Raw genomic sequence first — 13,296 nt, forward strand, 5'->3', positions numbered from 1 at the left:
TGAAATCTGCTCTATCTTTAGTTTTCTTTGACATTTTGACGTAACTTGTCAAATAAGGGAGTAATTTAGGATCAAAGCAACGTGTGTCACAAAATATGTGATTTTATGGTGAAGAAACTTTGACGCTCTCTAGCGGCCAAACGGTTTGATCAATCAACTCATGTAATGATATTTTTGGAAAGCTTGAAATCTGCTCTATCTTTAGTTTTCTATGACATTTTGACGTAACTTGTCAAATAAGGGAGTAATTTAGGATCAAAGCAGCGTGTGTCACAAAATATGTGATTTTCTGGTGGAGGAACTTTGACGCCCTCTAGCGGTCAAACGGTGTTATTAATCAACTCATGTGAGGATTGTTTTGGAAAGCTTGAAGTCTGCTCTATCTTTTGTTTTCTATGACATTTTGACGTAACTTGTCAAATAAGGGAGTAATTTAGGATCAAAGCAACGTGTGTCACAAAATATGTGATTTTATGGTGAAGAAACTTTGACGCTCTCTAGCGGCCAAACGGTTTGATCAATCAACTCATGTAATGATATTTTTGGAAAGCTTGAAATCTGCTCTATCTTTAGTTTTCTCTGACATTTTGACGTAACTTGTCAAATAAGGGAGTAATTTAGGATCAAAGCAGCGAGTGTCAAAAATATGTGATTTTCTGGTGAAGGAACTTTGACGCCCTCTAGCGGTCAAACGGTGTTATTAATCAACTCATGTGAGGATTGTTTTGGAAAGCTTGAAGTCTGCTCTATATTTTGTTTTCTATGACATTTTGACGTAACTTGTCAAATAAGGGAGTAATTTAGGATCAAAGCAGCGTGTGTCACAAAATATGTGATTTTCTGGTGAAGGAACTTTGACGCCCTCTAGCGGCCAAACGGTATTATTAATCAACTCATGTGACGATAGTTTTGGAAAGCTTGAAGTCTGCTTTATATTTTGTTTTCTATGACATTTTGACGTAACTTGTCAAATAAGGGAGTAATTTAGGATCAAAGCAACGTGTGTCACAAAATATGTGATTTTATGGTGAAGAAACTTTGACGCTCTCTAGCGGCCAAACGGTTTGATCAATCAACTCATGTAATGATATTTTTGGAAAGCTTGAAATCTGCTCTATCTTTAGTTTTCTATGACATTTTGAAGTAACTTGTCAAATAAGGGAGTAATTTAGGATCAAAGCAACAGGTGTCACAAAATATGTGTTTTTCTGGTGAAGGAACTTTGACGCCCTCTAGCGGCCAAACGGTGTTATTAATCAACTCATGTGAGGATATTTTTGGAAAGCTTGAAGTCTGCTCTATCTTTTGTTTTCTATGACATTTTGACGTAACTTGTCTGTACAATGTTGCAAGCTCAAAAATTGCATTTTAAGGACAAAATGCATTTTGTTAGAAAATTAACTCTTGTCCTAACCTAACCTAACCTAACCTAACCAATTCAAGTGACAGTGACGACACACACAAATCACCAAAAATGGCGTTTGTAAACCTAATTTTAGCGGCGCAAAAACTGAAAAAATTAAAAAAAACCCTAATCGAGGAGAAAACAGAATCCCTGCGGACGTTCAAAGACCCGAAACACCGGCACAAATTCAAGTTTAGACACCTCGCGGTGGACGTGCGCGAAAAAGTGAAAAAGTTGGTGAAAAAAGTGTTTCGGTGCTCACGTGACCGTCACACTTGCTACAAATTAGGCCGAGAGGGTAGTTGCGAAAATTACACCCTTAAAAGCGCCCTAGGATTCGTTGGAGGGGTGTTTCTCACCTATTTGTTGTATTTTCTGTTTATTTTCCAGTTGAACGTTAAACTGACCAGTGCCACTGTAATTTGTGCATGTTTAGGGTGCGTTTTAACTGTCGGTTTAGCCTTTAGCTCTAGGATAAGGTTAAATTTAATTAACAAACCTAATTAACTTGCCAACTAGCTTTCCATTGTTTTTCTAGATGTATTGTTCTGTTGACTTTACCGCAATTTTTTTCGAAAAGAGGGCGCCAAGCACTGTTGGCCTACGCTTTTGTGTTGGCGTTGACAGGCCCGGCTCAAAACACTCTCGACAATTTAGGAATACTGAGCGAATCTCTGGCCTGTGGACAAGTAATACGGTTTTTGACAGACGCCAGCCATTTTCATTAAAGCTTTTTCCAGGAACAATTAAAACAGGCGGTGAAACAAATAATTGACGTCATTAAGAAACCGTTCAAGGCAATCAAGGAAGCTATCAAGAAAGTGGTGAAAACGGTGAAGGAAATCGTGAAAAAAATTAAGGAAATATTGCTGACAATTAAGAGAATTATCATGTCGATTGGTAACTAGCATTTTGTTTATTTAAGTTCTAAAAAGTTACGTTTTACTGTGATACGTCCATGGGAAAAATTTAAATCCTCTATCTTATGTAGTTTTCAAGATATTTGCAAAAATGTACTCACAAGTTTAGTTTTTTCTGCCACTTAAAACAGGCATAGTACGGTCCTGATTTTTTGTTTGATAATAGACCCAGTCACTGGCAGTTTGTGGAAAAAAATTCGTTAAGGACAGTTGAGTAACAGGGACGTACTGAACCAAAATACAAGTTTGTGCTTTATAAGCTCAAACATCAGTCACTGATAATTTATTTGGAACATTTTTTATTGATTTAAATGGAACACCCTGTATATTATTCAAAAAATGAGAAAAAGTTAATTGTTCAAACCACCCTGTGACCTTAAATCAGGTGATTGAATTCACTGTTTAGCCGCTAGAGAGCGTCAAAGTTGACCGTTAATTCAAAACCAATCAGCTGCACAGCACTCTGGTTAAACGTCAATAACTCGGTTATTTGACAAGTGACAGTAAAAGTGATTGGAAAAAAAATTGTAGACAACATTCCGAGGTTTTTAAAAATACCATTAAATCAGGTGATCGAGTTCACCGTTTAGCCGCTAGAGAGCGTCAAAGTTGACCGTTAATTCAAAACCAATCAGCTGCGCAGCACTCTGGTTAAACGTCAATAACTCGGTTATTTGACAAGTGACAGTAAAAGTGATTGGAAAAAAAATTGTAGACAACATTCCGAGGTTTTTAAAAATACCATTAAATCAGGTGATCGAGTTCACCGTTTAGCCGCTAGAGAGCGTCAAAGTTGACCGTTAATTCAAAACCAATCAGCTGCGCAGCACTCTGGTTAAACGTCAATAACTCGGTTATTTGACAAGTGACAGTAAAAGTGATTGGAAAAAAAATTGTAGACAACATTCCGAGGTTTTTAAAAATACCATTAAATCAGGTGATTGAGTTCACCGTTTTAGCCGCTAGAGAGCGTCAAAGTTGACCGTTAATTCAAAACCAATCAGCTGCGCAGCACTCTGGTTAAACGTCAATAACTCGGTTATTTGACAAGTGACAGTAAAAGTGATTGGAAAAAAAATTGTAGACAACATTCCGAGGTTTTTAAAAATACCATTAAATCAGGTGATCGAGTTCACCGTTTAGCCGCTAGAGAGCGTCAAAGTTGACCGTTAATTCAAAACCAATCAGCTGCGCAGCACTCTGGTTAAACGTCAATAACTCGGTTATTTGACAAGTGACAGTAAAAGTGATTGGAAAAAAAATTGTAGACAACATTCCGAGGTTTTTAAAAATACCATTAAATCAGGTGATTGAGTTCACCGTTTAGCCGCTAGAGAGCGTCAAAGTTGACCGTTAATTCAAAACCAATCAGCTGCGCAGCACTCTGGTTAAACGTCAATAACTCGGTTATTTGACAAGTGACAGTAAAAGTGATTGGAAAAAAAATTGTAGACAACATTCCGAGGTTTTTAAAAATACCATTAAATCAGGTGATCGAGTTCACCGTTTAGCCGCTAGAGAGCGTCAAAGTTGACCGTTAATTCAAAACCAATCAGCTGCGCAGCACTCTGGTTAAACGTCAATAACTCGGTTATTTGACAAGTGACAGTAAAAGTGATTGGAAAAAAAATTGTAGACAACATTCCGAGGTTTTTAAAAATACCATTAAATCAGGTGATCGAGTTCACCGTTTAGCCGCTAGAGAGCGTCAAAGTTGACCGTTAATTCAAAACTAATCAGCTGCCCAGCACTCTGGTTAAACGTCAATAACTCGATTAATTGACAAGTGACAGTAAAAGTGATTGGAAAAAAAATTGTAGACAACATTCCGAGGTTTTTAAAAATACCATTAAATCAGGTGATTGAGTTCACCGTTTAGCCGCTAGAGAGCGTCAAAGTTGACCGTTAATTCAAAACCAATCAGCTGCGCAGCACTCTGGTTAAACGTCAATAACTCGGTTATTTGACAAGTGACAGTAAAAGTGATTGGAAAAAAAATTGTACACAACATTCCGAGGTTTTTAAAAATACCATTAAATCAGGTGATTGAGTTCACCGTTTAGCCGCTAGAGAGCGTCAAAGTTGACCGTTAATTCAAAACCAATCAGCTGCGCAGCACTCTGGTTAAACGTCAATAACTCGGTTATTTGACAAGTGACAGTAAAAGTGATTGGAAAAAAAATTTTAGACAACATTCCGAGGTTTTTAAAAATACCATTAAATCAGGTGATTGAGTTCACCGTTTAGCCGCTAGAGGGTGTCAAATTTGACCGTTAATTCAAAACTAATCAGCTGCCCAGCACTCTGGTTAAACGTCAATAACTCGGTTATTCGACAAGTGACAGTAAAAGTGATTAGAAATAAAATTGTAGACAACATTCTGAGGTTTTCAAAAATACCATTAAATCAGGTGATCGAGTTCACCGTTTAGCCGCTAGAGAGCATCAAAGTTGACCGTTAATTCAAAACCAATTAGCTGCGCAGCACTCTGGTTAAACGTCAATAACTCGGTTATTTGACAAGTGACAGTAAAAGTGATTGGAAAAAAAATTGTAGACAACATTCCGAGGTTTTTAAAAATACCATTAAATCAGGTGATTGAGTTCACCGTTTAGCCGCTAGAGAGCGTCAAAGTTGACCGTTAATTCAAAACCAATCAGCTGCGCAGCACTCTGGTTAAACGTCAATAACTCGGTTATTTGACAAGTGACAGTAAAAGTGATTGGAAAAAAAATTTTAGACAACATTCCGAGGTTTTTAAAAATACCATTAAATCAGGTGATTGAGTTCACCGTTTAGCCGCTAGAGGGTGTCAAATTTGACCGTTAATTCAAAACTAATCAGCTGCCCAGCACTCTGGTTAAACGTCAATAACTCGGTTATTCGACAAGTGACAGTAAAAGTGATTAGAAATAAAATTGTAGACAACATTCTGAGGTTTTCAAAAATACCATTAAATCAGGTGATCGAGTTCACCGTTTAGCCGCTAGAGAGCGTCAAAGTTGACCGTTAATTCAAAACCAATTAGCTGCGCAGCACTCTGGTTAAACGTCAATAACTCGGTTAATTGACAAGTGACAGTAAAAGTGATTGGAAAAAAAATTGTAGACAACATTCCGAGGTTTTCAAAAATACCATTAAATCAGGTGATCGAGTTCACCGTTTAGCCGCTAGAGAGCATCAAAGTTGACCGTTAATTCAAAACCAATTAGCTGCGCAGCACTCTGGTTAAACGTCAATAACTCGGTTATTTGACAAGTGACAGTAAAAGTGATTGGAAAAAAAATTGTAGACAACATTCCGAGGTTTTTAAAAATACCATTAAATCAGGTGATCGAGTTCACCGTTTAGCCGCTAGAGAGCGTCAAAGTTGACCGTTAATTCAAAACCAATCAGCTGCGCAGCACTCTGGTTAAACGTCAATAACTCGGTTATTTGACAAGTGACAGTAAAAGTGATTGGAAAAAAAATTGTAGACAACATTCCGAGGTTTTTAAAAATACCATTAAATCAGGTGATCGAGTTCACCGTTTAGCCGCTAGAGAGCATCAAAGTTGACCGTTAATTCAAAACCAATCAGCTGCGCACCACTCTGGTTAAACGTCAATAACTCGGTTAATTGACAAGTGACAGTAAAAGTGATTGGAAAAAAAATTGTAGACAATATTCCGAGGTTTTTAAAAATACCATTAAATCAGGTGATTGAGTTCACCGTTTAGCCGCTAGAGGGTGTCAAATTTGACCGTTAATTCAAAACTAATCAGCTGCCCAGCACTCTGGTTAAACGTCAATAACTCGGTTATTTGACAAGTGACAGTAAAAGTGATTGGAAAAAAAATTGTAGACAATATTCCGAGGTTTTTAAAAATACCATTAAATCAGGTGATTGAGTTCACCGTTTAGCCGCTAGAGGGTGTCAAATTTGACCGTTAATTCAAAACTAATCAGCTGCCCAGCACTCTGGTTAAACGTCAATAACTCGGTTATTTGACAAGTGACAGTAAAAATGATGGGAAAAAAAATTGTAGACAACATTCCGAGGTTTTTAAAAATACCATTAAATCAGGTGATCGAGTTCACCGTTTAGCCGCTAGAGAGCGTCAAAGTTGACCGTTAATTCAAAACCAATCAGCTGCGCAGCACTCTGGTTAAACGTCAATAACTCGGTTATTAGACAAGTGACAGTAAAAGTGATTGGAAAAAAAATTGTAAAGAACATTCCGAAGTTTTCAAAAATACCATTAAATCAGGTGATCGAGTTCACCGTTTAGCCGCTAGAGAGCATCAAAGTTGACCGTTAATTCAAAACCAATTAGCTGCGCAGCACTCTGGTTAAACGTCAATAACTCGGTTAATTGACAAGTGACAGTAAAAGTGATTGGAAAAAAAATTGTAGACAACATTCCGAGGTTTTCAAAAATACCATTAAATCAGGTGATCGAGTTCACCGTTTAGCCGCTAGAGAGCGTCAAAGTTGACCGTTAATTCAAAACTAATCAGCTGCCCAGCACTCTGGTTAAACGTCAATAACTCGGTTATTCGACAAGTGACAGTAAAAGTGATTAGAAATAAAATTGTAGATAACATTCCGAGGTTTTTAAAAATACCATTAAATTAGGTGATTGAGTTCACTGTTTAGCCGCTAGAGGGCGTCAAATTTGACCGTTAATTCAAAAAGTGACAGTAAAAGTTATTCAGCTACGTTCCTAAATGTCTGTACTGAAACGTTTGTTGACAGTTCGAGTGATCAAGTCAGTGTTTGAATTCCTGGGTCGTATCATCAATATCTGCAACAAAGAACTGGGAACGCCGTTCCAAAGATGCACCAGAGTGTTCGAGAATGCCATAGCAGATTGTAATGCCAAACTTGGTCCATTATTCAGCTGGTTGTGCTCTTTGGCCTACATAGTCAAAGCTGTTTGCTATTTGGTCAAAGTATTTGACTATGTTTGTATGGTGGTGGATTTTATTAGCAATTCAGTGGTTGGAGTTATCATCAAAAGTACTCTGTCAAATCAAAGTGGTTCAAAAAGGGTTTTAAGGGAATTTTTTGGTTTTTAGAAGTGAAGACGTTCGTGCGACACATCAAGACAATGTTTTACGTTAGAATCAAGTTTTCCCACTCGTTTCAGTACCAAACTGTTGCCTCAAAAAGTTATAAGGAAATTGCTAGAGGAATTGTAGCAGAAATAAAGGAGAGAAGTGGTAGTATTGTAGCATTTTTCAACTTTATGACCTCAGCCAGTATGCTGTTCTTCATGTATTTGCTATTCCAGTGAGTTTCACTCAGAGCTGTCAATTTTGCTTCCCTACAACTCTTCCCAAGAGAGAAAAACGTTTGAACTCTCTGAAAATTCCCCAGAAATTCATCTTAGAAGCATTTTTTCAGGGTGGCCTACTACAGATTCAAATATTTGACTAGTGAACGTTTCGACAACGTTTACATCACCAGATACTTCAGGGACATTGATCGCAGAAGAGCAAAAGCAGCCAAAGAGACTGTGATGCCATTAACCAAGAAGGAACAGCAAATTTACGTGCCCATTGACGGTGGGGCTTTGTCAAAATTAGAGAGGAAGAGTTTGTCGAAAAGTGCCTACAAACTGGCTACAGCCTCTGTAAAACTTGCTACTCACATGGCTGTCGACTACAGCCTTTACTGGGTACTCAACTTGATTTCCCACCATGCTCGGTACCAATCCAAGGTGCAAGGTTGTCTGGTTTTGTCCAGGGAGTTTTTAGTGGTAATGGTTGCTTTGGTTGTAGCACCTAATCTACCAGTGGCTCATATAACAGGTGAAGGGTTCCTGGCAATTTTGCTGCGTGCCATAGTGAATGCTTTCCAACCAGTTGGAATTAAACTGGAAATCGACACAGTTCCCTGTCTACCGATTCCGATTCATCCAGATTTTGACCGTTACATTCAAATTGGTACTGACCATAACCTAACAAAACGCGCAAACTAACACTCAAACCGTTACAGCGGTCACCGTCGCAATTTGCTGGGTTCTCACCGTTTTCGAACCGTACGGTTTGAGGTTCCGGAACTACATAATGGGCTACTATCATCCCCTAAGGGCTAAACAACGCACTGTATGGCTGTACAATCATATTCTGAGGTCGAGAACCACCTTTCTGATGTTGGCTAGAAGGAAGTTGCGCAGAAAGTTTGGCCTCAAGGGCAGACAGGATGAGATCAGCTGCAAGGAACTGTTAAGGGCTAAATTAAGGTTTGTAACTCATACACCCTGTATATTTTAGGGCTGTTCGATTGCGCAAACTCAGGGCTACACGGTGACCTAAATGACATTGTTTTTTGCTTTTCAAGTGCTCTCTGTAAACTAAAACTGTTTTAAATAGGACACCCTGTATATTATTGAGCTTGTCAAGGGCTAATTAAATACAGGTGTGGCAAATCCAAATAGGAAAACCGTGTAACGGACAGAGAAACGTAGGTAATTGCATGCGCGGGAGAAAGACAGAAAACGAAAAATATATCAAGTAGGCCATATTTTAAGCGCGCTGTTGCCGAACGCCGTAAGTAAGTTTGTCGAGGGTATTGAATACTTACGGCGTTTGGCAACAGCGCGCTAAAAATATGGCCTACTTGATATATTTTTCGTTTTCTGTCTTTCTCCCGCGCATGCAATTACCTACGTTTCTCTGTCCGTTACACGGTTTTCCTATTTGGATTTACCACACCTGTATATCCCATATACAGAGTGAACGGGTTTAGAAATATTAACTCGCTTATTTGACACACTTGGTATACAATTTTAATTCCCTCTGAGATGTTAAATCTATTTACGTAATAATATACAGGGTGTCTCATTTGCTGTAGTGCTGTTTTTTTGTCTTTACAAGTACTATTAATGACAATTTTGATGTTAAAATATCTCGAATACTGTACACCCTGTATATAAGACACATTACGTCATTAAATAGATGTTGACATGGAGAATCTAATAATGCTACAATATACAGGGTGTCCCATTTAAAACTTTCCTACTAATTTCTAGATTAAGTTTTAAACGGAAATATCTCAGAAACTGTACACATTTTGTAGTTATGACATACAGGGTGGTTAACTTGAAAATGAGTGCATTTTAGGTGTACAATCTTCAAGATTTGCCTAGGAAGCGACCTGCAGCTCACCTGCCTCCTGTGCGGAGAAGTGTACAGGGAAAAGGACAAAACCAGGTTCATCAAGTGTCCCACACCGCAATGTCCCGGCCTGTTTTGCGTGGAATGTTTCGCAGACTTGAAAAACGTTTGTCCCGTGTGTTTGTCCCCTTTAGAGTACGGCGATTTGGACGATTTAGACCAGGAAAAGTACTGCAGAAAGTTTGCGAAAATGGTTTGGAAACTAACTTGATTTTTGTAGGGATTCCTCAGGAGATGAACCACCACCACCACCACCAGATGATGACCAGAAGGAAGACGAAGCATCTTCTAGTGATTACTCCTACTCCTACCAATACGATGAAGCTAAAGATGACCAGTTGGAGGCTCAAATCTCTTGGAGGGACCTGGAGCGTCAAACTGTGCCAGATGAAGCTAGTATGGAAGTTTTTGAGGAGGAAGAAAGTTTGTGTGTTGACTTGGATAACCAAATTCGTGTACCTGCAGGACATAAGGCAGCTGTGAAGCTGGAAGTTTCACTACTTGATGAAGATGATGGTGTGGAATTAGCTGATTTTGGTCTGGATTACACGAATGCAAAAGATGGTAAAGCTCTGGTTAACAAAGAATCCTACTGTCAGTGCTCATCCAGTCACAGAAAGGTTGAGTTTATTGGTTTACCGTTGGAGGACGTGCATAGAAAGATCCGCAGGTTAAACGACTATTGCTCAGACTGTGAGGATTACCCAAAAAGTACCATATCGACGAGCACCAGGTCAGATTGTCGGTTCTGCGCCTGTCCGGACGTGGAGGTGCGCTCGATCTTGCTCGCCGGCTCCCAAACCGAGGAAGAGCTCCGTCAGGTGGTGCCCAAGCTGGACCTGTCCTTTCTCCACAAAGCGTGCTCGTGCACTGACAACCCCGTGTTGAGCACCAGGTTCAGTCACGTGACGTATCGGGAAGAATGCGAAACCCCGGCATCACCCAGAAGCCTTGATTCGTCCTCGGTTTTGACCGGTTTGGAGGTTAGGAAAACGCCACAACTAAGGCGCAGACGCGCAGAAAGTACTGCAGTACCATCTCCCAGTTACGAAACCATTCAAAGGCAGAACCACAAAGTGCAGGGGTACTACCATACAACCCGACCACCTTGCTTATTGAACCAGGAATGCCGACAAAAAGAGAAGAGACGATCTATCGGAGATATGTTCAGGAAACTGTTACCAAAGGTACCATTTCTGTTATTTTAATGGGAATTTATTATCTATCTACGGTACCATTATATGTCTTTCGTGAAACCAATTTAGGGACTTCTGTGAGCTTTTTACCTGTCGATTAACGGAATAATATGTCACTTCTGTGACAGCTTGTCAAATTAATGAAAATTTCAGCGCAACAAACTCCCTTATCATCGTGGTGACCTGGAGGACACGGTACAGATCCAGTCCTACAATTACAACGAACAAAACTGGGAGAACATTCATTTGGACAGTGATTCCCCCACCTACCCCTTTGGTACTTCCAGCGGCAGTGAGGAGGAGGAAGAGGGCAAACCTCTTCTAGGTAGACGAATCAGGGGCGGGCAATGCACCCACGTGATTGACAGCACTGCTAAACGATTTGATCCGAAAAGTAAGTTTTTATACTGTAAATCTCTATCAAATTTTGACAGTCAATTTTTGCTACTTTCTAGGTAGGAGTGAGTTGAAAGACTTCTCCACCCTGTCACTGCCACCCAAACCAAAGCCACCAGACACCAAACAGTTTATCAGCAAATATTTGTTCAATATCGAGGATTTTACTACAAAATCAATGAAATCGGAGGAAGTGTTAGCAAATAGAGAAAACGGATCTGATTGTGTAACTGCAGCTTTAGAGGCTACCTCTCCCTCCTCTGACAGTGGTTTGAGTGGAAGTATTTGTCTTCAGCTGTTTGGGGACGATTGCCCTCAAAGAGTAACCAGGAAAAGCTCTCACAGGCTTCAAGAAGCTTCTGCAAGCAAAGATTTAGTGGTGTTGGCAAGTTTTGAGGAGAGACAGAACAAGCAATCTTTGAAAAGTTCCAGTGGTGGACTAGGGGAAGACAAATCGTTATTGTCAGTTAAAGAAGGTTCTCCAAACGAAAAATTTGCGTCTGAAGAAGTGTTAGTGTCAAGTGGTGGAGTAGGGGAAGAGAAACCACTATTGTCTAGCAGAACAAGCACTCAGCTCAATCAGTTACTCTACAAAGACGACAGGACTGAAATCAGTTTAGTCCAGCAATTGAATTCAGAAAAAGTGTCTCCTAGAAAACCGTCAGTCAAACTGCAAATCAACCTCCACAATTCCATTGTTCCGGTTGAATTCGAGATGAAATCACCGAGGAGTCAAGACAAAATGGTGGAAACGAGGGAGAGCTTTCCATTGCACCCAGACTGGGCAGTGGATAGCAAAATGGTGGGCAACACTGATGATAAAATTCAGCAAACGTCAGAGAACGACATCTACAAAAGGCTCAGTGGAGACAAACCTCGTCTCTCCAAGTGTGAGCAAAGCCAATGCAACGATGACGTGCCGGAAAAGGACTGCAAAACCAACTGTCAGTGTAGTATTTGCTTGATCAGTCGTTTGCATCAACCTTGTGGATGTTGCAGATGCAAACCACCACGTCCTCCAGACTTGGATCCACCAGACTTCCTGCTACCACCCCCACCACCACCACCGCTTAGACGATATCGTTGTGATTGTTGCTTGTACAACTATCATCCACCATCAACAAATCACTATAAATATTCGCCTCAACAAGAGTTTTACAATCAAATGTATCAGGAACCTTTCTCTTCCGCTTTGCCCTACCAAAACAACGACGACTACCTGGACCTGGTGCAGGAACTGGAGGAAACCCTCCACTCCCGGAACCGGAACCGAGTCAAACGTGCGATGCAAGAGTTTGAGAGCAGGAGCAAACAGAACAGACCGTTGGAGAAGCCCATCATTGATTACGACGAGAGTGGCGACAGTGAAGAGGTGATCAGGAAGATTGATCAGTTGCGCGGTGACAAGGTCAGTGTGAAATCTAAAGGGTTCAAATCGGGTTTGCGGTATGGTCGCGGTCAGGGATCGCGTTGGAGGATGGATCCGGATTCTGGTGAGTGGCAGAAAAATGACAGTACACAGACTAAACCTACACCAAGCGGGGGTGGTAAGAGTCGCGAGGTACAAGCAGGGGATCGTTGTTATTGTTCTTGTAATTGCCAGCGTAATTATGAATAAATTTGAATTTGTTTTTGTCACAAGTATATGGTATTCCAAAAAGAGTTTTTTTTTTAAATTATTTGACACTAACCGTTTGTTATTTTTCAATCAGTTATTAGCTGAAATATCAAGGTGTACACATGAAAAGCGAGACACACTGTATATGTCATATTCATACACAAATTCAGCAGCATAACAATTTTTTGAACACACCAAATGACACACACATGTCGATTTAGAAGAACAGATCTCCCACGGTTTAGGCAACACGCAATACATCTTCCACAGCCTGGCCAATCCCAAAACACATATCTGACAGTGACATTTGAGAACATTGGCGTTACCGTTCCAATATTCTGTGTTATTTGTAAAGAAAATAAATATTTAACAACAAACTTTTTTCCGTGTGACAGGAATTCTTGAAAGCACCGTTAATAAACATTTATATAAACGACATGATCCATAAATAGAACTGTTGGCTATTTTAGTGTGGGCAAACATTCAAGGTCTAACACGAACAACAAATGTTATCCTTATAATAATAATAGTTTATATGGTAGCGCGTCAAACTAGGAATAAATTAAATTTAGTACCATTTTCGTGCGAGTAGCGGGT

General features: G+C 39.9%; 1 protein-coding gene across 1 annotated transcript; it reads left to right on the top strand.

The window, feature by feature from the left end:
* The first annotated feature begins 1,459 nt into the window (after nt 1-1,459).
* Nucleotides 1,460-12,743, top strand: LOC145737736 (uncharacterized). The gene is made up of 12 exons (XM_081992565.1): nt 1,460-1,884; nt 1,944-2,094; nt 2,146-2,305; nt 7,064-7,327; nt 7,387-7,600; nt 7,715-8,037; nt 8,092-8,256; nt 8,309-8,555; nt 9,436-9,657; nt 9,710-10,676; nt 10,839-11,079; nt 11,120-12,743. Exons 1-12 carry the CDS (start codon nt 1,475-1,477, stop codon nt 12,697-12,699), a joined length of 4,944 nt encoding a protein of 1,647 aa, XP_081848691.1. The 5' UTR covers nt 1,460-1,474; the 3' UTR covers nt 12,700-12,743.
* The last annotated feature ends 553 nt before the right edge of the window (nt 12,744-13,296 follow it).

This window comes from Ips typographus, linkage group LG14 (genome assembly GCF_016097725.1).
Source record: "Ips typographus isolate SLU linkage group LG14, UJ_Ityp_2.0, whole genome shotgun sequence".
Classification (NCBI taxonomy): Eukaryota; Metazoa; Arthropoda; class Insecta; order Coleoptera; family Curculionidae; genus Ips; species Ips typographus.